This window comes from Anolis carolinensis, chromosome 1, assembly GCF_035594765.1.
Source record: "Anolis carolinensis isolate JA03-04 chromosome 1, rAnoCar3.1.pri, whole genome shotgun sequence".
In the NCBI taxonomy this organism is placed as follows: domain Eukaryota; kingdom Metazoa; phylum Chordata; class Lepidosauria; order Squamata; family Dactyloidae; genus Anolis; species Anolis carolinensis.
Genome location: NC_085841.1, coordinates 99,900,808 through 99,926,980, shown reverse-complemented (window position 1 = coordinate 99,926,980; position 26,173 = coordinate 99,900,808). Strand labels below are relative to the sequence as shown.

General features: G+C 39.5%; 1 protein-coding gene across 4 annotated transcripts in view; it reads right to left on the bottom strand.

The window, feature by feature from the left end:
* cdk19 (cyclin dependent kinase 19) overlaps positions 1-25,050 on the bottom strand; it is a 160,840-nt gene extending 135,790 nt beyond the window's left edge. Inside the window, exon 1 of one of the 4 annotated variants that reach the window (XM_062968995.1) lies at positions 24,376-25,050. In XM_062968995.1, the coding sequence (XP_062825065.1) occupies positions 24,376-24,516 (141 nt within the window). In that variant the 5' untranslated portion in view covers positions 24,517-25,050. The remainder of the gene's footprint in view (positions 1-24,375) is intronic. The other 3 variants (XM_062968994.1, XM_062968993.1, XM_003215619.4) reach the window with 3 other exon arrangements.
* Between the last annotated feature and the right edge of the window lie 1,123 nt (positions 25,051-26,173).

Below are 26,173 nucleotides of genomic sequence, written 5' to 3'. Positions count from 1 at the left end.
TGGGTTTCACTTCTTGTTCTCCAGGGAAAGTGTTCCTTGGCGGGAAAACAAGATCCTATATAGGTGTTTTGCCGCAAGGGGAACCTTGCGGAGTCAACTCGTCAGCTTGAGGAGTGAGATCGTGTGTGGACTACGCAACTCCAGTTCCTTGTTTCCAAGACCAAGTTCCAAGCCTGCCTTGTTCCCCGGACCTTGCCACGGACCTTGTTCTTGCTTCTTGTTGCCTCATATCCAGTCTTGTTTGCCAAGAATCTAGTTTGTTTTCCAGCCTTGTTGTCAAGCTCCAATGGACTAAAAGACCTTGTCATTTCCCCACACTTTGCTCGGCAAAGTGTGTGTTTCGGTTATTGGATTATAACTTTGGACCTTAATATCACATATTGGACATTATTTTCCTGGACTATATTTGACCTTTCCTGAAAGGTCTATTTCTGAACTTTATTCTTCACTTGTTTTTATTGACTTTATATATTCCTTTAATAAAGATATTAGATAGAGACTGGCCTCTGTGTAAGGTTATTGGTGCTCTGCAGCCTGGGTCCTGACAGGAAGGAGGGGGCTGATCTAATAGAAACATTTGCTTTACACAAAATGTGCCAACTAAACCACTGGGATCTAAATAAGCATTCACTTATTCAGCAATTGATTCAATGGATCTATTCTAGTGGGATTAGCAATTAGATTTAGGATTTTCGGTGATCTAATTTAGAAGAAACTACTGCATACTTGAAATATAAGTTCTAGTCCTTCCTATTAAAATTTATGTTGCAAAAATAGTAGTTGAGGCGCTACTTTTTCTTTCCATTTTTTTTTTACTTTTGTAATACTAATTACAAATTAAAATGTATATTTACATTTTTATGTAGCCTCTGAAAGGACCACTGAAATATATATAGTCCAAAAAGCGTTGGACCTTTTCCACAATAAAAAGAGCCATCCACTCTTGGCAGCACTTGAATATGTGCCTCTCTTTTTTTCTTGCAATTCCTAAAAGACCTATCTACACAAGAACTGAGGTAATAACTTTCTCAGATAGCATTTATATTGATAAATGTATACAAAGCAGTTGTCATCGTGGAACAATTCATCCAGCTGGCTGGTAAAATCTAATGCTTGATGAAAAAGCCCAATCTTACTTGATGTATCTCTGTTTAAGATATGAAGAACAGTCGTACAGTGATGAGGAAATGCAGATGAAGCTTGTTAACCCATTCCTACTCCAAACATTTGGCCAAGGATAGGAGGTGGCTACAGTCCAGTGTCATTTGAGCAATATTATGAGTATAGAGCACTCAGACTTTGCAGCTGTTGCAGCCAGAGTCTCCACTCCCTCTTGACATTATGGCAGTTCCAGTCACATTCCCAAATTAATTGGAGTCCAGATTTTGATACTATCTAGTGTCCAAATGATTACTTTTTTAGAAATTAGGAGGAATATACTCCATAGTGCAGACTATTTTTTTCTTATCTTGTCCTCACATTCTCTACAAGCACATTGCAGTCTGGATCAAGTGAGTTAAAATGACGCAGGACAGAATAGGAAAATGACTTAATTGGGAAAGATCCTACTTTGGGGCAAAGAATTGGTGTATCTCTACTTATACCCAGCTTACACAGTTTTTAGCCACCTGCTACGTATCACAGTCCTAAAATAGATTCCTACTGACAGTGTTACCTCTGAAACCAGTTGGCAGAAAGAATTCCTAAAATTAAAGCCGTCACCTTCCTCCTAGATATGTCTTGTTTTGGAAAATGTTAACCCATTTGGTAAAAAAGACTAGCCTAAATCCAACTGCTTGTCTCAACCAGAGTATGCCCACTGAATCAACACTTGCATAAATCCTATCAATTTACTCAGTCTATTCCAGATTGGGATACCAGCAAGGTTTAGGCCACTGAGCAGAACTGGAAAAAAAACAAAAACAAATGGCAAATCAACAAGTTTATAAGATATTTTCAAACCAATTAGATATTCAGACAAAGAGATACATTTCATAAGGCAGAATAATTTACATACGTTTTCAAACGATTTCTACATGTAGCTAAGAGAATAATGAAAAATCAAGCATAAACCTATTGATTCTGATAATAATAAAATCAGAAAAGTCCAGACAAGCTTATTCCATTTAGTCTATATTCAAAGAATTGACATAAACCTACCCATGTGCTTATAGAAATGACTTCCATAATGCTTTTCTAATACATAAATGCTTTCTATTTAAACAAGTCTAAAAGAGCCTGATTCAAGCACTGCCAAGTCTGCCAACAACCATTACTCTTTATTATACTACTGTTTGTTTACGGGCTTGGTGGAAATGACAGAAGCAGCAACATATCCATAGAAAACGTTGAAATGAAGATGTTCACTGTATACATGGTTACTTACTCCCCGATCTTCCAGAATCCAGGGCGTGGCTTTTCTTCTCTAATCCTCATGGTAAAAGAGAAGAATTCCAGGGTAAGTGCACTGTCTTGTAAATTATGTGTGTTTCCTTGTTTGTTAGACATCATGTTTTTTTTTATTTTGTGTTCTTTGTGCAACTGTGATTGGTGCACAAATCCTATACGTACTTTCATAATGAACATGAAGACGACGACATAATAGCTACCAAATTACAAGGAAATACCTTGAAACACATTATGGACTCATCTGCAATTCTAATCCTGATACTACATATAGACCAGTTACAACAGCACTCTTTGCTGTCATACAGAGTTGACATTCGGCCAATAAAAACTTTTGTCAATTCATCAACTGAATCTTGTAAAATAGCAGCAAAAAACTAGCAGTTTTAGTTTACAGGAACAAAAGTACAGATCAAATTATGTTAATTAACTGAAAATTATTCTAGAGTCCAGGTTTCCCAGAATCTTTAGACTACAAAATTATTATATTACACAAAAGACTCTCTTTTCATAATAATTGCAACAGACTGTGCCATAGTTCCAACTCCTGAATACTTCAAACCATTATAGGTCAGTCTATCATTTGTAAAACAAAACAAGCAGGCTTCGGCACCTTGACTTGAAGTGAATGGCTTTCCAAGGAAGATTTTTGAAGCAGACTAGATGTAAAGTACTGTAGAGAACATGCAAAGTACTTTCCTTTGTAAAATGACTGCTTTCCTGCCTGCTTGAGATGAGAAAGTATTCCCTTCACAAAGGAAAAGTAGTCTATACATCCTCAATTGAATTTTGTTTTTAAAAGACTTATCACAAAGAATGTATGTACATTATCAATGCCCTTCAGATCTAGATCTGTCTAAAGGGGTTGCAATTCAGACACTCCTTTGCACTGCTTAATGGACTTTCATAACACCTATGAGAACACCATATACACTCAATCTAAGCAAAGGCACTCAACAGAGTGATAGAAAATAAAATATTATGGAAAAATATTTGCCTCTTAGACACATTTAGAGGTTTGAAACAAAGAATGAAGCATCAATGTAAAAACTAAGAAGCAATATTAACATTTGCAGGCATTCTATATATTAGTCTTGTTCAGCTGTTATACAACAAATACAAGTAGGGTCCCGTGACACCTTAAAGATTAACGAATACTATAAAAGCCATTATTTATGTGGACACTGTCTGCTCCATCTCATTGGGATTCAGAATAAAAGCAGAAATTAAGCCATTTGGACATCAATAATTCAGAAATTGTCATGAAGAATAAGTATCCAATGAGACAACCTTCTAGACATAACAAAATTTAATTGCTCCCTTTTTGAATGCCACCTTTAACAGCATCCCCTAGATGCTGCCAAAATTCCTTGTGGTTAATACAAGGGAGGTTGCCATCTAGCAATCTAAAATACTTCTTCAGCTCTCACCTAACTACAATGCAATGCCATCATTAAAAAGTTCACAATACTTTTCTAACCCTTCCCTAGAGAGGAATTACATTTTAAAAATTCTGAACTACTACATCAAAACAGAGTATGATAATTATTCCCAAAGGCAAGCTTTTGACAAAATCAAAGTAATTTTTAAAATATTTTTCTGTAATTAAAAAGGAAATCTGCTTACATTTATTAAAAGGAACAAGATGTTTCATATAGCAGGCTGCAGTTACCAACTTAGGAAGTATTAATATTGCTTCTGCCTTCTCAGTTTGTACCACTCACATATGTTCCATTAAAATTCCATCATGGAAACTGTATCCAACACATCTTTAGCAGAACATTGCTAAAGAACTCCATAATCCCTTCCTCAACTTATGATGGGAGACAGAAGGAAGGACATCTTAGCACTAGGAAAGGAAAACAGCCTGCCTCTGATGCAAAACACACAACCAGGTGCTCCTAAAATGGTATAAAAACAGCAAAGACATACCACCATGTTGGAAATAACATCTGGGTTCCTCAATCTGGGACTGGACTAGCAACAAATCTTACAGGCTACCCACCCACAGCAAGAGTCAAACATGGAACATGCCTCCAGAGTGTGCATATATATTGGCTATATGCCTTCATATCAGCTGACTTGTGCTGACTCCATGCATTTCATGGTATTTTCTTTAGCAAGGATACATACACACACAAAAACAGCAGCCAAGCTTCTTAAACTCTAAATATACAGTCAACAATATCTCTCCTATTCAAATCTTCAGGTGAACCCCATAGAAAAGGATTTAAAGGTATTTATTCTATAATACCTTTGATTTTTAGAGTATAATACACAAAGAGGGAGGAGTAGAATCAGATGATCCAGTACCCAGCACATAGCAATGTGGGCTGGTTGACTACTGAAAATACACCCAGACCCTTCATGGGAGGAAGAAGCCTTTTGACTAGTAGGCCAGGGAATAGACTATAATGTGCTTATTAAAAGCAGCAAAGATTTTTTGGCTCACTATAGCTGGGGGGGGGAGGGGACTAGTGTCTGCAATATGTTTCTGGATTACAGTGCCAATAATCTCTTATCACTGACCATAGTGAGTGTTGTTTAAAGAAGTTGTAGCTGAATAATTTTTTGGGATCTGACTTTATTGAGAATGCCTGAACTCCTGAAACTCATGTATTCAGGAATGGAATCTAAGCAGCTGAGCAAATGACAGTGAAAAGAGACGACCAATATTTGCAAATTTGAGGGAAGGAAGAAATAATTACATTTCCCACTAAATAATTCAAATGTAAAATAGATTAGTTTTAACAAAAAAGGAAACACGTTAATAAACCCAGCTTTTACGCCAGAGGAACGGGACATAGCTTGTGTAACATCCGTTCCAGTAAGCAGGTTCTGTCTCACTATTGAATCAGGATTCATTGAGAGCATCACCAGGAATATGGATAAGGTAATCTAATGCAATACTTACATTTTAAAAAAGCTTTTGATAAAAACCTCTCAACAACGACTATTCAGCAAACTAGGATGTTAACAGGGAAAAGGAAGTGATCATATGGACTGATGGATGATGAAAGAACAGGAAGCAGGGATTAGGAATCAATGAGCAGTTCTGACAATGGAAGGAGATAAATAGAGGCATTCTGAGGAATCTGCACTGGAATCGATTTTTAAGCTTGCTCATAAATGATTGAGAGTTAGGAATGAGCAGATAGCTGGACATATTTGTTCATAATGCCAAATAATATATAATTTTAAAGGGAGAACCAAACTGGGGGGTGGACATAAATATAAAAAATTGGTTTTGGGGAAAACAAATCGAAGTGATGCACTCTCTAGTACAATCTCAGTTGTACTATAAGTCAGGGATAGGATCTAAACCTGTGCTTATTTTGTTCTTCCATGCCTCAATTTTTAAAAGTTACAACTTTTCTCCTTGATGGATAAGGTTATGGATTTTCCCACAATTTCATATATATTTTCATATTTTTGGACTTTGTCTACAAAAAGCTACATTCTGGACATAAAACATGAAAATATCTAAAATAAAGGTGCTGGTCTTTTTGCACATGTAGAGCTCATGCTAACTGACAAGTTTTGTAATGGAACGAGCCAACGTGTTGCACATTTCAACAGGTTTTCTCAACACGTTGAGACACTCTTTCCTGTCAAAGATGGAAAAGTGGTAAATCTTTGCATCTCTGAACAAGGATGGTTAAAGTTTGGCCTCCAGGGATTAACACAACTACAATGGTTTTTCTTCAGACTTCCCATAGCAATTTTTTAAGAAATAAAATGAAAATAAGATTTCTCAATCCTATAAACATCCAGAAGCAGCATTAAATGGGGCACAAGTTTCTCTGCAAGAGAAAGAGAGAAAGAGAACACCCTTGAAACAAGAGCAACCAAATCTAAACCAAATGTGGACTCCAATCATTTTTTTTCTCACCTGAAAGTTCTACCTCATCTTTGCCTGATCAAAAATCATGTGAGTTTCAAAATTCAGTACAATGCATTTGGATCATTTGGGGGATCTAATAATAAGCAAATGAAAAAATATAAATAATTTATTTATAGGTAGATAGTACTGTTATTTCCATAACATGCATTTTATTTTCTGATCAAAACACCTACATCTGTAGAATTTTTTATTTTGGTGCAAAGTCCTCCCTCCCCCCCAATTGTGTTACTGGTGACTGATCATGTATAACTCCAATGAAAACATTGATCCAAAGTGTAATGCTGTTCAAAAGGCAAAACTAATATTGTGAATCATTAGGAACAGATTGAAAAATAAAATTACTAATATTTTATGAGTGACTCTGAAAAGTGGACAATTTGGCACATCTAAACGTATTTCTCCAGCACATAAAAATGCATAACTGAAGAGTGGAATAGGATAGCTTCACAAAATACAATGAGGGATACCAATCTGGACAATTTTAAAAAGCGATTCATGAAGCATAGACCTATCATGAAAAGCTATAGATAGTTCTTAAATAATTAAGTGTGCTAAAACATTTGATTGCCCTGATACATAACCTATACACTATGACGACAGAATGAGGCAACTATTGAGGACAGAATCTGACGAAGAAATTCCTTTTGACAATGTTTTTATGGGACCCCAGTAGAACCCAGTCTTCCACCTTTCTCAGTCTCTCTCTAACTGGAATTATTTTTGTTTGCTTTTGCAATCTTTACATTGAGAGAATTCTAAAGGGGGCTGGAGAAAAACTGTTCAATGTTGATTTGCAGCAGTATGCCTGCAATAAACAATGCAGTAAGGCTTGAGTTGGGAAAGAATAGAGATTCTACCGCAGGTAATCACCTACAGTAGCTGTGTGTATGAATGTACAACAGGCAAGGTAAACATCTGCCCCCATAATCATTTAGTAAGCATATGTGAAGAAGAAAATTGAAGAATTTGAGAAAGGAGACTAACCTGCCCCATTAGCTACCCTGGCATGTTGAGAAACCATAGATCTATACGTTTTGCCACTCACGTTTCTACAAGTATCTCTAAACAGGAATATCCATTATAGTTTGCCAAAAAAAGCACATACTTAATAGCCTGTCACTAATACTGCCAGGTTCAGTACTTATCTTAGGAACAGCACAGGAGGCAGCTGTTAGAAACAGATGTAGCTGCAGTAGGGGAAGCAGATGCAAGCTATTTACAGTACTGTACCCTTTCCTCTCTGTTTCTCTACTGTTCTCAAGCTCCTTCTCTCTGTCCACTTCTATGTCAGAAATGACCGTTTACTGGTCTTCTGTTATCAGCCAATTAACAACAAATTTTACATCTTTTATCCTCTAAAAAAATCAGAAAAGACTTGCAGTACTCTGTTTGTTCAAGATTGCCCATGATTCCATTGAAAATGAAAATTTCTTGGCCTTTCAACATGCCCGAAATCAAATAAGACATATTTAACTGCTCACCATTATTCTGGCTACCTGCCATTAGGTGACTACATCATTGTATTGATGCTGTCTTTCTGAGAAAACAAAGACATAAAAGGTATGCATTCTGGTTCTGAAGGAGAAGAAAAATAATGCTATGAGGAAGTGGTCAGCTAAGTCCCAGAAAATAAAATTTTCAGAAATGGAAAGAACTTGCACTCATTCCCTGCTACATACATATGTTTTCTTTAATCTATAGTACTTGTTGGAGAAGAAGCAATAGCACCACTGAACCATAATCTATAGGCACTAGTATCCTGAATTACATGCAGAAAAGCATGATACAACGGCATGGTTCAAACACAAATGAATAAAGAAAATATACCTCTCAATACTAAGTAAACAACTATTATTAATAGTTGCTCCCGATAAAACTTTTATCTTGAATATTTTTTGTGCATCTACATTACTATGGGAAAGGCTGTATCCATTCCGATTTTCACTGCTACTTACCCCATCCCCAATCAATTTATAATTCAACTAATTTCTTTTCAAATATTGTTTCTACAAATATTTTTAAAAATATATGCACATTTCACTTTTCTGAACACATATTAAAACATGTTCATACGTGACAGTAAAAATGCCTTTACTAAAGAATAATCACTTACAGATGGTTAAAATGCAAGAAAGATATTTTTACCATTTTCTTTTCTATCATTTTTGCTAAAGAAACAGGTTCAGGTTGTTATAGATACGGAAAGCACAGAATTGACTTATACAAAACAGAAAAATCTGATAGAAATCTAACAGGCAAATTATAATACATGACTATGTGAACACGTTCTTTGCATCGAGTGCAAGCAAGATCTTCATCAATAAAAAAATAGGATGTGGGCATCCATGCATCAGCAGAAACCTTGGTGAGTTACACATTGCAAAACAAGAATGATACAGAGGCAGTCAGGAGTTACTTAGTTATCCTAAATGAGTTCAAATCTGAAAAACCTGATCACCTACATCTCAGAGTATAAAGAAATTTGCTGATATACAGTGTTCCCTTACCACATTGCAGTTCGTGTATTGCAGATTCACTGTTTCGCGGTTTTTCAAAAAATATTCATTAAAAATACAGTTACCAAATATTGCGGTATTTTCACTATCTCGCGGATTTTGTTGGTGTGTGCGTGTGCAACTACCCCTCTCCACTTTTCCATTTCCGCTCCTCCATTTCCGTCTCCGGCGTTGTGTGTGCTATTGTGTGCCCTATGATGCCACCCAAACATCCGGCAAAGGATGCTTACAATAAAAGAGAAAGTCAAGCTTCTCAATATGCTCAAGAAAGAGAGATCGTATGCTGCAGTTGGCCGCCATTATGGGATTAATGAATCAACAGTTCGTTATATTAAGAAGGAAGAGAAGAATATCTGGTCTATGGCAACAGTGACTTTCAACAAGATGGTGAAAAGGGTGATTACCCGTTGTAATAAGTCGATTGTAAAGATGGAATCTGCATTAGCCTTGTGGATTAATGACTGTCGTAAGAAAAATATTCCCTTGGCTATGAACACCATATGGACTAAGGGAAAGCAACTTTACGACTGCATGGCAGACACGCGGAGGTCCAAGAAAAGGAGGAGGACAGGGATGATGATGCAGGACCATCCACATCAACTGGTTTTCCCACCACATCAGGATTCTCTGCCAACAAGGGCTGGTTTCATAAATTTCAGAAGCACTGTGGACTTAAGAGCGTTTCTCTGCATGGAGAGGCTGCCTCTGCAGATACAGCCGCTGCCGAGGAGTACGTGAGTAATACATTCAAGTAGATAATAAAATAAAGGGGCTATCTACCAGAACAAGTTTTTAATATGGATGAAACAGGGTTATTTTGGAAGAGGATGCCATCTCGCACTTTTATAATGAAGGAGGAATCCAAAGCCCCTGGTTTTAAGGCTCAAAAAGATCAAGTCACTTTGATCATGCGTGGAAATGCTGCAGGATTTATGATAAAGCCGGGGCTTATTTATAAGTCCAAAAATCCAAGAGCCCTAAAGAACAAAAATAAGAATGTGTTGCCTGTGCATTGGATGCATAACTCCAAAGCGTGAGTGACGAAAATCCTTACGAGGGACTGGTTTCATCAGTGCTTTATCCCGAAGGTTAAAGTTTATTTGGCACAGAAAAGTTGTGAGTTCAAAGTTCTTCTGTTGATGGACAATGCAGGAGGCCATGCTGTCTACATAACACATGATGGGGTCCAGGTAGAATTCTTGCCACCAAACAGCACATCACTCATTCAACCAATGGATCAAGGCATTATTCGCGCTTTTAAGGCACTTTACACAAGAAATTCCCTGCAAAGCCTCGTTGAAGTTATGGATGTGGAGGAAGACTTCTTACTAAAAAACGACTACATTGTGCCTGAAAAATATTCAGAAGGACATAACTGAGATGAAAATTGAGACTTGAAATGCGTGCTGGAAAAAATTGTGGCTGGAAGTGGTGCACGATCACAAGGGGCTCTCTCCAGATGAAATCCATCATTCTAAAGTCAATAAAGCTGTGAGGCTGGCAAAAATACTAGGTGGAGAGGGTTTTATTGATACGACTGCTGAAGATGTGAATGATCTGCTTGATGTGCACGGTCAACCATTGACAGATGAAGACCTGGAGGAGCTGGTCAAGTCAGCAAGTAAAGAAGAGGAAGAGGAAGAACAACGGGCTAAGGATGAGAAAGTGGTTGGCTTAACACTTGAATGTCTTGCAACCTTGGTGAAAAAGGCACAAGAACTTCAGCAACTTGCTGAAGAATGGGATACAAATATGGTTCGTTGGTTGCAGTTTAGGAATTCTGTTGACAATGGCATGTCAGCGTACAAAACCATGCTAACACAGGCAAAGAAGCAGCGCCAGCAACTCCCCATAACTATGTTTATAACTCGCACGAAGACGTCTGTGATGCCAACGCTTTCATCGGAAGAACCTGGGGAGAATGTATAAAGACTTAAAATAGTGTACATTACTGTACTGTATTGTGTACTGTATTGGGTTTTTTTTCAAAAAATGTTTAAATATTTATTTAAATTTTTTTTAGTAAGTGGAAGGGGGAGAGGGGGGAGAGGGAGAAAGAAAGGGAGGGGGGAGGGTAGGGAAGAGTTTTTGCTAACCCAGGCAAAAAAGCAGCGCCAGCAATTCCCCATAACTATGTTTATAACTCGCACAAAGACGTCTGTGACGCCAGTGCCTTCAGCGGAAGAACCTGGGGAGGGTTTACAAAGACTTAAAATAGTGTATAGTACTGTACTGTATACTGTATTTTTTTCAAAAATATTTTTTGAATTTTTTAGAAATATCTTTTATTAAGATTTTTCAAGTTTTGGTTTTGGAGGGGGGAGAGGGAGGAAGAAAGGGAGGGGGAAGAGTTTGAAATAAAAATGGGTTATTTTGCTTCCATTCTTCTTTTCTGCCGGTATACTGTATATTGTTACAGTGTTCCCTCACTTATCACAGGGGTTAGGTTCCAGGACCACCCACAATAAGTGAAAATCTGCAAAGTAGGGACGCTATATTTATTTTAATATTTATACATTATTTTAGTAGTTATACACTATTTTAAGTCTTTATCAATCAATCGTGTGTTGACAAATCGCCTCCTTCTCCTCCCGTTGCTGCTCCTTTTCTCTCCCTTTGACTTCTCCTTCCTCCCTTCCTTAGGCTGTAAATTGTAATTTTTTATTATTTATAATAGTCTTTTAGAGTTTATTCAAAACTGCAAAAACAGCGAATCCGCGAAAAGTGAACTGCGAAGTAGTGAGGGAACACTGTACGGCTAAAATAAAGTAAAAATAGATTTTAAAAAATAGTGCCTCTGCGGTTTTTTACTTTTTGTGAGCGGGCCTGGAACGTAACCCCCACAATAAGTGAGGGAACACTGTATTCTCTAAAATCTAAACCATTGGTCATCATTTCTGAGAGACCATGGAGATGAAGTACCAGGGAAAAGAAAAAGCATTAATTATATATCTTTAAAAAGGGCATTAAAGAAGTTCTGGAGAACTACAGCCAGCCTGTCTTCAATATTAGGAAAAATAGTAGAATGGATTATACAGGAGTATGACCGCAAGTATCTTGATGAAAATGAAGGGATTAGTAGAAGCCAACATGGGTTTGTGAAGAACAAATCCTGTCAAACTAATCTTATATGTTTTTTTAATCAGGTCACTAATTTAGTATACAGTGGGAAGTCTGTGCATAATATTTTGACTAGCAAAATAATTACATGTGGAACAGTTGGGAACAGCTGGATTCATAATTGGTTGGAAATATGTTCAAAGAGCAGTCATCAATGAGTGCATTTCAAAGTCTTAAGCTCTACTGGGTTCTGTCCTGGAGTCATAACTCTTCAGCATTTTATCAATGGCTTAGATAATGGAGTAGAGAAACCCCTTATCAAACTTGCACAGGATACAAAACTGGAAGGGGTAACTGTCAAAAATATTAAAAATTAACTAGGTATTTTAAATTACAAAAAATATGAGTCAAGCACTGAAAAGGTTAAATAAGTTAGTATTGCCCTGAAGAGAGTGAGTAAGCCAAAGCCTGTAAGAGTTAGTGGGCCAAAGCTAGTGTCGTCCTGAGAAGTGCGAGAATGCCTTAGTGTGAGAAGGCCTGGTCTGAGAAGCTTTGCTGAGAGAAGCCCCAGGTTGAAGGTTTCGTGTGTGAAGATCCAGTAAGAAGCTGCTGTGTGCAAGCTCCTGTGTAAGTTCGGCGTCAGAGGAAGCTCTGTGAGAGCGAAGCTAGAAGCTGTTTATCTGCATGAGAAAGAAGCCAAGCATTGAAGCAAAGAAGGAAGTATAAAGAACCTTGTTTTTTGTATATAGTGCAACCATATTATTTTGTTACAAAGAAAAGTCTCCTAAGGAAGAGATCACCTTGATTTGTGTGTTTTTGTTCTTTTTAACACTTTTGGCTACTGGTGCTGGGTTACGCTGCTGCTAATAAGTTACTCTGCTATACATTTATGGGAAGGGTATTTTGTTAATAAGCCCACTCGCCCAACAGTAACCAACATATTAGGAGGTAGGAAGACAATTTAGAAGGGCCTTGATAAACTAAAAAAATGGGGCTGAAATTAATAGTGGTCCATGTCATGGCTTCATCCAGATTGGATTACTGCTAAGCACTCTACATGATGCTGCCTTTAAAGATGGCCTGGAAACTGCAACTGGTACAAAGGTTGGCAGCCAGGCTGTTAACTGGAGCTAGTTACAGGGAGCGGATAACGCCTCTACTAAAGCAGCTCCACTGACTGCCGATAAGTTTCCAGTCCCAATTCAAAGTGCAGGTTATTACCTATAAAGCCTTAAATGCTTTGGGTTCTGCTTATCTTTGTGACCTTATCTCTCTCTACGAACTGGCATGAGTTCTAAGATGTGCCGGAGAGGCCCTTCACTTGCTCCCATTCCCATCACAAGCACGGTTGGTGGGGACAAGAGGGCCTTCTCAGTGGTGGCCCCCCGGCTCTGGAACTCTCTCCCTGGGGAGATCAGATTAGCCCCCACTCTGTCCACTTTCCGTAAAGACTTGAAAACTTGGATATTCCAACTGTTGTATGTCAGCCTGTGGTTGTGTCTGATGTTCATGATGGGAATGAGGATGATGTTCCTGATGGTAGGCCTGGGTCTGTTGGCAATGGGAATGAGGGTTTGCCTGGGCCTGAGTTAAGCTCAGATGAGAGGCCCGAGCTGGCTCAGGAAGATTCCCAAGGCCACAGTCTTGGGAGAGGCCTTTCACGGTTTTTTTCTCAGAACAACTGTCTGAGGATGGTTTGTCAGGTATGGAAGATAATAAGAGCATAGATAGAAAGCAAAACTTTTGTAAACAGAGAGAGAGTGTTCAGAGACAAAGACGATCAGTTCGTTTATAGGAAAAGCGAAATAAACAACTTTTACCTGACTGTAAGATTAAGAAAAATGCTTTCCTTTCAGTTTTGGGATCTGGAAAGGCCTTATATTGAGTCATGGAAGAGAGTTGCCTCAGTTGGGTCAACGTTGGAATTTCATGACGGTCTTGCTTTCAAGTTCTCTTAGTTTCATTTACCAAGTGTTGTCAAGCTCCAGTTTGATGTATGGAATTTTTCCTGCTGCCTTGTTTCAGGGATTTTTATGCACGTATGGATCTTGTTTTCTCTTGAAGCTTATGGAGTATTTTATGTATTGGAATTTTTACTGATTTGCCTACATATATTCTTTAATAAACTACTTGCTGGTTTTACTAAGCTGGTGTGGTATTTAAGGTCAGAGGTGTGCTAGCCCTGGTGTACAACACCAACATGCATTTGAATAACTATTTAGTTCGCAATCCTGGCTGCCCAGCCCTAATTTAATGTTTTTTCCAGCATTGTATTTCCAGCCCCGGCCCAAGTGATCTACGTTTTGCACAAGCCTTGCCCTTCTCTCTGAACATGCCCACTTTTCCAGTTAGTGGTTGTGATGCTGATTGATGTATTTTTATGATGTTTTTACTTTCCCGTTTTAATTGTTTGAATTATACTGTTTATTTGTTATATATAAACAGTTCCGGCCCAGCTTACTTGTCCAAATATGTCTCCCGCTACGGCCCACCACGTAATTTAAGATCTTCAGAGGAGGCCCTGCTTTCAGTCCCGCAAGCCTCACAAGTGCAGCTGGCAGGGACGGGACAGGGCCTTTTCAGTGGTGGCCCCCTGCCTATGGAACGCCCTCCCAAGTGAAATCAGGCAGGCTCCCTCTCTCCTATCCTTCTGTAAAAGAGTTAAGATGTGGCTGTAGGACCAGGCTTTTGAACAATAGAAGCAGCACCAACTATAACTATACGTTTCAGGATATAATGACAGACCCGGTTCTGACTTGAAACGCGCCTAAATCTATATTTATATGTGTATTTTATGAAGTTTTAATGTAATGTAATTTTTAAATTGAATTGGAATGTTACTGTAATTGTTTATATGTGTGTTTTATATTTGTAAGCTGCCCTGAGTTACTGTTATTGGGTGAGAAGGGTGGGATAGAAATACTGAAATAAATAAATAAATAAATATGTAAGCCATAAGCAGTCCATAAGCATGGAAAGCTTGTACATTCTTTCAGTGTGATCAGTTTCACTGGAGTATAGTTTCACTAAGACCAGCTACTAAATGGAATGAGAAAATGACTTTTTACTTATATTTATATCAAAACTGTTTGGTTGTCTAACTACCAAAGAAATACAACTGTTCAGAAAGTAACCCTTTTTCAGTTTAAATCATAAAAAGTGTTTCACAAGTGACAACCTGATACAAAATGATTTGTGTTTCACTATGTATTCTATCTTTAAAATATGAAAGGTATTAAATTACAAAAATTTACTATGTGCATTCACCCTTTTAAGATACAAAGCAGATAGAATCACTCCTCCCACTCAGTGCAAGTCTTGTCTGCAGAAGATTAAGAAGGATATTGAAATACTTTATCAGAATGGTTAGCAGGGATTTTAGCTATAGCACTGCCTTGATACCATGGTGACTGGCAAAGTATAAATATGCATCACTGCTGGGTTTCTATGGAGTTTTAGCTGGCAATACTGCTATAGCCCCCCTTTCACGAAAACATTCCCACCAAAATAAAAACTTTGTCACAGATTTTTCTATTTAGTATAAATAATATTCTTCCCTCATTTCCACATTCTTTAAATGGAGTCGAGGAGGGGGAGAGATTTCTCTTTCTAAAATTATTTAAATAAAGCATCTAAAAAGGGCATATAATAATCTCAAGTACAATGAAAGGTCCCTATATATTCAACACAAAAGCAATGCTATCTAAATTGAGATTTCACTAACAACCACCAAAATCAGGGACAGACCATTGTGGAGGTCAAAGGACCATTTTTCCCCCATGTCCTCTCTGGCATTTCTAAATATTAATGACAAGCAGCTGAAAAATGAGCTGTAAGTCCATACTCCACTAATTTCCCCTGGTTTTAGTGGGCTGGAAACATTCCAATGTTATTTGCTACTATTGAAGGCTGCCAGGGAGAGTTTAGACAGATTTTGGGTGATGCTTCACTGGACAAAAAAGGTAGGCGTGCAAGAGTTTGAGTATGGTGGGAAAGCTGCAAAATAAGTTGGTTATCAGTATGCAGATTACAGGCTGCAATTTACCTACTGCTGTCTAACAGCAATACTTACTCAACTACGTTTTGCAAAAGTATACAACTACCTACAGAAAAATTTTAAGCTTCAATCCAATGTATACTTACTTGAGATTAAATCCCATTTAAGTGTTAAGTGTGCATAGGTGGCACTCCATCCCTACTTCAGTGGTAAAGGGGCATGTGCTTACTATGTGATCAGTAGCTCCCCTATGAGGGTAAGCTCCTATTTACATTTAACTCCAAAGGACTGGTAATATAATTCAAGAAGCTGTTAAAATAGAGATACAAAAAATTGAATTATTTTGTATGAAACAATGCACTTACAAAAGACTATCCCTTTGCAACTTCCTGTGTAGTAATTATTGCCAAGGGTGTAAAAAAGTGCTTTCAGTAAACTCTTAGTCTGATTAAAATTTCAATATTTTTCTGGAAATTTGAAAAGTGCTGATTTTTCCTCTTCAAAAAACAAACAAAAAGCACAAACAAAACCAATAGAAGAAATTTGGCTTAACTGTTAGTTTCTCTGCTAAACTTTTCCTAAACCCCCGAGAAGAAATAATTACAGTGAGCTGTAATGTTTGACAGTAGAATACACTGCCTCAGAGTGTGGTGGAATCTCCTTCTCTAGACGTTGGATGGCCATCTATCAAGAGTGCTTTGATTGTGTATTCCTGCATGACAGGGGATTGGACTGGATATTCCCTTGTGGTCTCTTCCAACTTTATGATTCTAATTATATGTAAATACAGGTACTCCAAAATCCAAAAACTAAACACTTCTGGTCCCAAGCATTTTGAATAAGGGAAACTCAAACTGTTCTTTAATCAGTTCTGAGTTCTAGTATTATGAAATAGGGAGAGAGAGAAATCTATCCATTTTATTCACAAGAAAACATGTATATACTTCTATCACTTTGGCCTCCACCATCTTTTCTCAAATTCCCTAAAGTTTCTCGAGACTTGGTTCACAGCCATGTAGATGGGGAGGGGGGGCTTGAGGGGCTTCAGCCCCCCCCCCCCCCGAAATTCTCAGGGTGGTCTGCGAGAAGGCCTTACATTTATTATTTAAACTGTTTATTCATATCATGATCTGATCACCATGCTCAATATATCCCATATGCATGGGGGTATTGGGATAACAATACAAAAGGTTTGCTAGGGTAGATCCTCTCTTACTCAGACTGAGCACACATACACACACACACCCCGAATCAAAATCCTGGCTACGGGCCTGTTGGTTCACTTTCATTTGTTACACTAAGCAATCAAGAGACACAAGAAGACAATCTCCAATCACACGTTTGTATATAGAGTAATGCATTTGGTTAGATTAGACATTAACTTGCTTATTTTGTAAATTGTATTAGATATTATTTTTTCAAGAAATTAAAACCAATACAGCATAGACTCCATGAGCATAGTTAAGATTCCTTATCCTCAATGTGCATAATTTTCCATCGAACAATATCTTCCATTTGAATGGCAAATTCCATTACTGAAAGAGGTTTTTTAAGGAACTCTCCAATGTCCCTTCTGATATAAATCCTTGTAGAATCCCAACCTTCAATTGCAAGAATTGGCCATGTGTTCCTATCCTATGCTTCTTGTGTTTTAGACTGTTGTCAATCAATAAGGCATAACCTCTGAATCAATGAATGCTAACTATGCTCCCAAGTTTTTGGTGAGAATCATTGTCAAATGACTCTTTCAAGCCCAATTAAACTACATCTATTGCATGATCTCTATCCAAGTTCTTGTTTCTAAGAGCTCCAAGCATATGTAAATATGATTTACCTCTCTAGGAGCCATATTGATGCACAAAATTTTCCAACACCATTATTTTCTACTTTTAAGGTTATTTTAATTGATATTAATGTTATGAGCAACATTCTTGCTTGCTGTTTTTGTTTTTGTTTTTTTGGTCCAGCCCTTATTTATGTTCGTACTCCTTCGGCAAAAGTTCAATTTTCTATAGAAAAATTGCTCCCTTGAAGCTACTTATTAATTATATCTTTATTATTCCTTTTTTATCTTGATCAGAAGACACATTTATTTTGTGATGAATCTGTTCCTCCAGAGCAATTACCGTATATGGTATTCAAATCTCTTCACCTATAAATGGAACCACATTCAACAAACTAGTGTAGTAAGTGGGCCTACCATACATTCTAGCCAATATTAATATGTATAGTAGTTTTGAAAAATGCTCACACATCCTAGATAGCTTTGGTTATTTTATATTGTTCTTGCACAACTTCCTTCTTACTAGTTCCTTCATTTAAAAAAATCCTATTTTGAAATAAAGTGTGGCTGTGTAGAAAATAAAGCAATGAATGAATAATTTTCATTATTCTGATTTTTGATGCAATGATATTGAAAAGAAACACAACTTTTACTCATTTTAGCGGAGCATGCTGTGGCAACAACAGTTTGATGAGTCAATGATCCAAACTACAAATGAATAAACAGATGTCTGTGACATCAGTATTTTATCTGTAGGAAAAGTTGGCAGTAAACCCTATAGGCTGCTGCTTGAATAAAAAGGCTTCCCCCATCACACTACTCAGTTGCAGAACATCCTTGACTAGCACAATCAGTACTATAATTCAAAATCAAAATATTATCATTTGTAAGATTATATTTATCCACATAGCTGAAAAAAAAAGTTGGGCTAGAAAGCTGTTGTTTTCTTTTACAACAGCTGTTTTGATACTTTACCACAGTATACATACAGTACAGGTCATCTGCTGTGTTTTTATTATAGTAAACCTGGAATTTATATTAAATATCTCCACATAGGAGTTACCAAGTGTTGGAAATAAACTATTCCTAAAATCAGTGAGATATGCGGTCCAATTCTATGTATATTTACTAAGAAGTCAATTCCACTGTGTTCAGAAGACATAAATAAGCATATAGGTAAAGGTAAAGGTTTCCCCCTGAAATTAAGTCTAGTTGTGTCTGACTCCATTTCTAAACTGAAGAGCCGGTGTTGTCCGTAGACACCTCCTAGGTCATGTGGCCGGCATGACTGCATGGAGCATAGTTACCTTCCCATTGGAGCGGTACCTATTGGTCTATTCACATTTGCATGTTTTGGAACTGCTAGGTTGGCAGAAGCTGGGCTAAAACTGGACGCTCACTCCGTTCCCCGGATTTGAACAGCTGACTTTTCAGTCCTCAAGTTCAGCAGCTCAGCGGTTTAATCCGCTGCACCACCAATAAGCATATACAGAACTACAAAATCACTCAAGAGCAACTGTTTTAATTTTATACTATTGCAGTAATTTTGATGATTTCTTATGGTTGAACAGCTGAGGATGCAATTGTGAAAAGAAACTTTCAAGATTTCCAAGGTCAATATAATATTTAATATTCAATGAGTTTGCAAGTAAATCTGTGCATCTATTGCTTCTAGTTGTAAAAATATCAATCAGGAGTCTCATTTCAGAGCATATTTTAAAGACTAATTGATATAGCACACACAACGATCTGAAAAATATATCCAGAATTGTTGTTATTGTTGTGTGCCTTCAAGCTGATTCCAACCTTCGGTGACCCAATCTATACAAGATTTCTCTCATAAAAACAGGTGGATTTAATGACCAAGTAGGGAGTCCTAAGCTGGTTCTAGTCTACACTGTAGAAGTAATACAGTTTGACATTTTATTTGCCATAGCTCATTGCTATGGGATGTGTAATTAGATGAGGAAGCAGCAATCCTTAGCAAAAGGCTAAAATCATAAAATTACAACTCCCATGATTCCATAGCACTGTTCCATGGCAGTTTAAGTGGTGCGAAGCTGCATTAATTCTGCAGTGTGGATGCACCTTGTGGTTCAACATTTAAACGCACAGTATTGCCAAATCATTTTGTATCCTGTACAATTATTAGCACTATCGAGTTAAACCTTCCCCATGGTTTGGATAGTGTTATCCAAACTCTCACCCACACAGTAAAAGCCTGTTATTACCTAAACTGATCATATCTGTATCATACCAGAAATACCTGTCAGACAAGTAAATAATCTCCAGTAAGTATTTTGAGCTGACTTCGAGAAACAGACAAAACTTTGAAAAAACTAAATCAACAGCAGATTTGACTAAATCTCAACACACACCTTGCATTAGAAAATGTCAAATAAGACCATCACATAAATGTTTCTGTCACAGTTGGCAACCTTTCATTCTTCCCAAGGCTTTTCCTCAAATTCTTAAACTCCACAGATAGATTTCTGCTCTAAAATCAAGAGACCAACATTTATGGTGTAAGAGGTCAGGATGAAGGTCTTGTTTCAGCCTTCAGATCTCATCTACACTGGCCACTGAATGCAGTTTCAAACTGGTATTGAAAAATGCATTTTTGTTGTGCAGGTGTTTACATAGAAAATCCTGAAACCAGTTTGAGGCCCAGATGGTCACTACACAAACCACAGAGCATTGGTGCACATTAAGGGCTCTCTTTTACGTACATTTGTGGGAGTTTGTTGTCTGGCTACCACAATTTGAAGTTAGCTTTGAACTCCATTAAATGGTCAGAGTAGATGGGTCCACAGTTTGGTGGGGCAATACCACTTTATGGCCGAGGTGGCTAAAGACCTTGTAAAACTATGACTCCCACAATTCCACAGCATGAATAATAATAATAATTTTCTTACCCGCCTCTCCTCGTGGCTGAAGGTGGGTTACAGAATAATTAAAACATATAAACATTGTAAAAATACCACAAATACACATATTAAAATGTATTATTTCTATACAAGATACATATAATACATTTATATTTTGTATAAAATACATATTAAAAACACAAAACAGAGATTGAACAAAGGATACAAGTTTAAAATTCATGCTTAAAACTGGCTGGGTAGGCGTGCCAGTTTTAAACATGGCAGTTCAAGTGGTGTCAAATTGCAGTTATTCTACAGTGCAGAAGTTGTAACCAAGGAAGAGGTGTGTGAGGAAGCTGTGTATTTATTGACTTATTTTTATCCCACCGCAATTTGAGGAAGCTAGCTTCAAATTGCATTCAATTGCCATGTAGATGTGGGCCTTTGACTAATTCTCAACATAATAAGCCTTGCATTAGAAAGTGTCAAATTAGACCTAATCATCAAATAACGTAAATGTCCCCTTTGCAGTGGGCAACCTTTCGCTTTCCCTAAACTCTGGAGACATGTCTTTCTGACAGGTTTCTGCTCCCATATCAAAAGCCTTAAATGTGAAGTATTATGGTTTGTGAGAGGTGTTAGAACTCAGGATGGAGGTCTTGTTGTAGCCACTATGGCCTCATCTACATTGACCACTGAATGCAAGTTTAAATCAGTACTGAAGAAAGTGTGCTAACTGCTTACATAGGAAATTCTGGAAACACTTGGGAGGCCCAGATGATGACACCAACCACAGAGCACTTATGTACATTAAGGGCTTTTTTTTTCGCATGAGTTTGAGGAAGCTAGTTAAGTCCGGGTTATCTGAAGGATAATTCTCTCTCTCTCTCTCTACAAATGTGTCAGATATCTATAATCACAAGCGGAGGGCCTTCTCTCTGTCCCACCTTCTGCTCAAACCTGTTTGGTGGGAACAAGGAATGGGGCCTTATCAGTGGCTACTCCTAGGCTGCGGAACTCCCTCCCAAGAGAGACAAGGCTGGCCCCATCCTGCTTACCTTTTGCAGGCAGGAACCAGTAGCTTAAACATATTTCTTGTTTAAATAAAACCATTTAGAAATTCTAATTCATTGTATTCCAGTTTAGCTAATTTCATTTTAACTCACAAGTCTTTAGTAGCAAGGAAAGATACAAACTATAGACAGGCAGGCCCTAAGTTACAAACAAGATAGGTTCTGTAAGTCTGTTTTTAAGTTGACTTTGTATGTCAGTTGGAGCAGGTACATTTTTGAAGTTTAACTCCAGCCAAATAAATTGGATAGCACAGGGAAGGGTTAATAACCTGGTGCTGTTTGTTTTGCTGTCTCTGTCCCTGTTCAGAAGATTTCGCCTCACTTTCTGTCGCTGTGAGAATGGGATTTTGAAAAATATGGCTTGTTGTGAAAACAAGGAATAGTGAGAAAATGTGTTGTTGAAGGCTTTCATGGCTGGAATCACTTGGTTACTGTGAGTCCCCTGGGCTTTATGGTCATGTTCCAGAAGCATTCTCTCCTGACATTTCGCCCACATCTATAGCAGGCATCCTCAGAGATTGTGAGGTCTATTGGAAACTAGGCAAGTGGAGTTTTTATATCTGTGGAAGGTCCAGGGTGGGAGAAAGAACTCTTGTCTGTTGGAGGCTAGTGTGAATGTTGCAATTAGCAAGCTTCACTAGCATTGAAAAGCCTAGCAGGTCAAAGCCTGACTGCTTCCTGCCTGGGGGCATTCTTTGTTGGGAGGTGTTAGCTGGCCCTGATAGTTTCCTGTCTGGAATTCCCCTGTTTTCAGAGTATTGTTCTTTATTCACTATCTTGATTTTAGAGGTCTTTTTAATACTGGTAGCCAGATTTTGTTCATTTTCGTTGTTTCCTCCTTTCTGGTGAAATTGTCCACATGCTCGTGGGTTTCAATGGCTTCTCTGTGTAGTCCACCCAGAGGAGAAGTGTTCTTACCATACAGCAAGGGAACCACTGACTACACAGGGAAGCTGATGAAGAAACACAACCTACAAACTATCTACAGACCCACTAAGAAAATCCAATAAATGCTATGTTCAGCTAAGGACAAGAGGGATCCCCTCACCTCTGTAGGCGTCTATCGTATACCATGCTGCTGTGGACAAGTCTAAATAGGGGCCACCAAACGCAGCACCCAAACACAAATCAAAGAACATAAAAGGCACTGCAGACGCACTCAACCAGAGAAGTCAGCCGTAGCAGAGCACTTGGGGAACCAGCCTGGACACAGCATATTATTTGAGAACACAGAATTGCTCTAACAACCACCATGTCAGACTACACAGAGAAGCCACTGAAATACACAAGCATGCGGACAATTTCAACAGAAAGGAGGAAACCATGAAAGTGAACAAAATCTGCCTACCAGGATTAAGATGCTCTAAAACCAGGTCAGTACATAAAGAACAACACTCAGAAAACAGGGGAAATCCAGACAGAAACAACCAGGGCCAGCTAACACCTTCCAACAAAGGATTTCCCCAGGCAGGAAGCAGCCAGGCTTTGAAGCTGAAAGGTCATTCAATGCTATATTTATCATATCAGAAGTGAACAGAGGGTACAGTTGTAATGCATTTAAAAACACAAAGTTAAAAACTTGGCATTATACTAAATGTCCTTTGACCAGTAGCTGGCCATTTGGAGTGCCTCTGGTGTTGCTATAAAAAGATCCTCCATAGTGCATATAGCAGGTCTCAGACTCCTTTGTAATAGGTGGTCTGTGGTTTGCCCTTCTCCACACTTGTGGACTCCACTTTGTGGCCCCATTTCTTAAGGTTGGCTCTGCATCTCGTGGTGCCAGAGCGCAGTCTGTTCAGTACCTTCCAAGTCGCCCGGTCTTCTGTGTGCCCAGGAGGGAGTCTCTCATTTGGTATCAGCCACTGATAGAGGTTCCAGGTTTTTGCCTGCCACTTTTGGACTCTCACTTGCTGAGGTGTTCCTGCGAGTATCTCTGTAGATCTTAGAAAACTATTTATTTAAGGTGTTTGCGACTTGCAATAAGGCCAGCTAGACTTGCAGTAGGGCCAGTCAGATCTTGCCATCCATCTGTCGGGGGTGCTTTGAATGCGATTTCCTGCTTCTTGGCAGGGGATTGGACTGGATGGCCCATGAGGTCTCTTCCAACTCTACTATTCTATGATTCTATGATCTTGAAGCCGAAAGGTGGCCAATTGCAACTTCGACACCTGCCTCAAACAGACAAAAGTTCTTTCACCCACCCTGGACCTTCCACAGATATATAAACTCCACTTGCCTAGTTTCCAACCAACCTTACAACCTCTGAGGATGCCTGCCATAAATGTCGGTGAAACGTCAGGAGAGAATGCTTCTGGAACATGGCCATAGAGACCTCACAATCTCTAAGGATGCCTGCCATGCATGCAGGCGAAACATCAGGAGAGAATGCTTCTGGAACATGGCCATATAGCCCGGAAAACTTACAGCAACCCAGGAACTTACCGTAGAAGGGAATAGGAGGGAAGACCTGGAGAGAAGGAAGGGGAGGGCGACCCCCGCGCAAGGGCCACCCTCCGAGGGGAGAAAGAGAAGACCACACTCGCCGGGAGGCGAAGGAAGGCTGAGCCAGGAGTTTGTTCCCGCCCTCCTCCTCCTCCTCCTCCTCCTCAGGAAATAAAAGCCCGCCGTCTCTGTCTGTGACAGGAACCTTGACGGGGATTTGAAAGTTCAACTGACGTTTTCGACGCCCCCCCCCCCCCATTTCTACACACAAACATATACACATGCACCCGCCTCCCCCTTCCCTTCTCCCCCCTCTTTGCTCCTTACCCGTCTTTGCGGCGGGCTTTGTAGACGTGCCCGTAGGTGCCCCTCCCGACTTTGCACCCCTCGTACTCGAAGAGGTCCTCCACCCGCTCGCGCTCGGCCGCCAGCTTGGATTTGAACTCGTAGTCCATGTCTCTCACCCATGGAAGGAAAGCGCGGGAGGGGATGAAGAGGAGGAGGAGGAGGAGGGAAGGAGGCGGTTAGGCGAGCGTTAAGGACACCATTTCCTTGTTTTGGATATTTTTTTGTTTTTGTACGTGTATTATGAAGGGGGATACTTCGCTCCGCCGCCCGCTTCAACCAGGGCTTCCAAGAGTTAGGTTCGCGAGGGGTCCTGGGATTCGTAGTCCTGAAAGGGGACAGAGCGGGCAGGCGCTCGAAGGAGGTCGAGGACGCGGGGACTACGATTCCCGGCGATGCCCGCAGCGCGGTGGCTTCCCCGCGCCTGCGTGTTGCGGCGCGCTCTCCGGTAATTCCTGAGCGGGTGCTGGGAAGTTGCTGACTCTTCACGTTGCGGGGCAGCGACAGAAGAGTCGAAGGGGAAGCGTGGAACCAGACCCCGGTCGGGTTTTAATTTTAATGATTATTATTATTTTAACCGCGGGAGGCACCACAATTTGAAAGGGGGGAAAACCGCCGAGCTGGATTGATGGAGAGCCTCGCGCTGGAGCTTGTTTATCTCCTGAGCTGTCATTCAAGTGGAGGCCCCGCCCCCCACTCTTTCGCCCGTCGCCATTGGCTGAATCTCGTCCCGCCTCCTCGCGCTTTACCACTGAGGCTGCTTCAAAGACGAAACTGATACGCTGAGCTGTTTGTCAATCAATGGGAGAGGCGGGGCTTTCAGACAAGCGTTAGACTTGATGGAGCGGCTTACGAGGCTTCTTCGTGTTTCCCGCCCTTCCCCCTCCCCAAACATTCTATAATGGCCCTGGTCACGTGGCCTCCACTCTATATTCCCGAACCTGCCCCCATTGGCTGGTTACTTTGACATTGCGCAGTGATCGCGATAGCTTGAGCGTCTCTTATCCCAAATGCTGTTCGGCATTTCGGGGTTTTGGGGGATTTTTGTAATATCTGTGCTTGCATATACGTACAGAATTAGATAACTTGGAGATGGGACCCATGTCTAAGCACGAACGTCGTGTACACACATAGCTGGAAGGTAAATTTTAGACCATATTTTTGATTGGATTGCTGTGAGTTTTCCGAGCTGTATGGCCATGTTCCAGAAGCATTCTCTCCTGACGTTTCACCCACACATCTATGGCAGGCATCCTCAGAGGTTGTGAGATCTGTTGGAAGCCAGGCTTTGAAGCTGCAAGGCTATTCAGTGCTAATCAAGGTAGCCAATTGCAACATTCACACTTGCCTCAAGCAGACAAGAGTTCTTTCTCCAATCCTGAACATTCCATAGATATATATTTATTTAAAACATTTATATTTCGCCCTTCTCATCCCGGAGGGGCCTCAGTGCAGAGTACAACATATATACGGCAAACATTCAATACTGGAACATAAACTAAACTATAAATATACATAAACACTAAAACCAGTTATCTTCACATTAAAACAATTATTTAAAACCATCACAAGTCTGCCGTACCGGATCTCGTCAGCAGGGTGAAATTTCCTATTGCTGCCATTATTGCACTGCCCCAAAGGCTTGGTCCCACAGCCAGGTCTTTACCACCTGTCTGAAGGACAGGAGGGATGGGGCTGATCTAATCCCGCCAGGGAGGGAGTTCCATAGCCGGGGGGGAACAATCACTGAGAAGGCCCTGTCTTTCGTCCCCGCCAATCG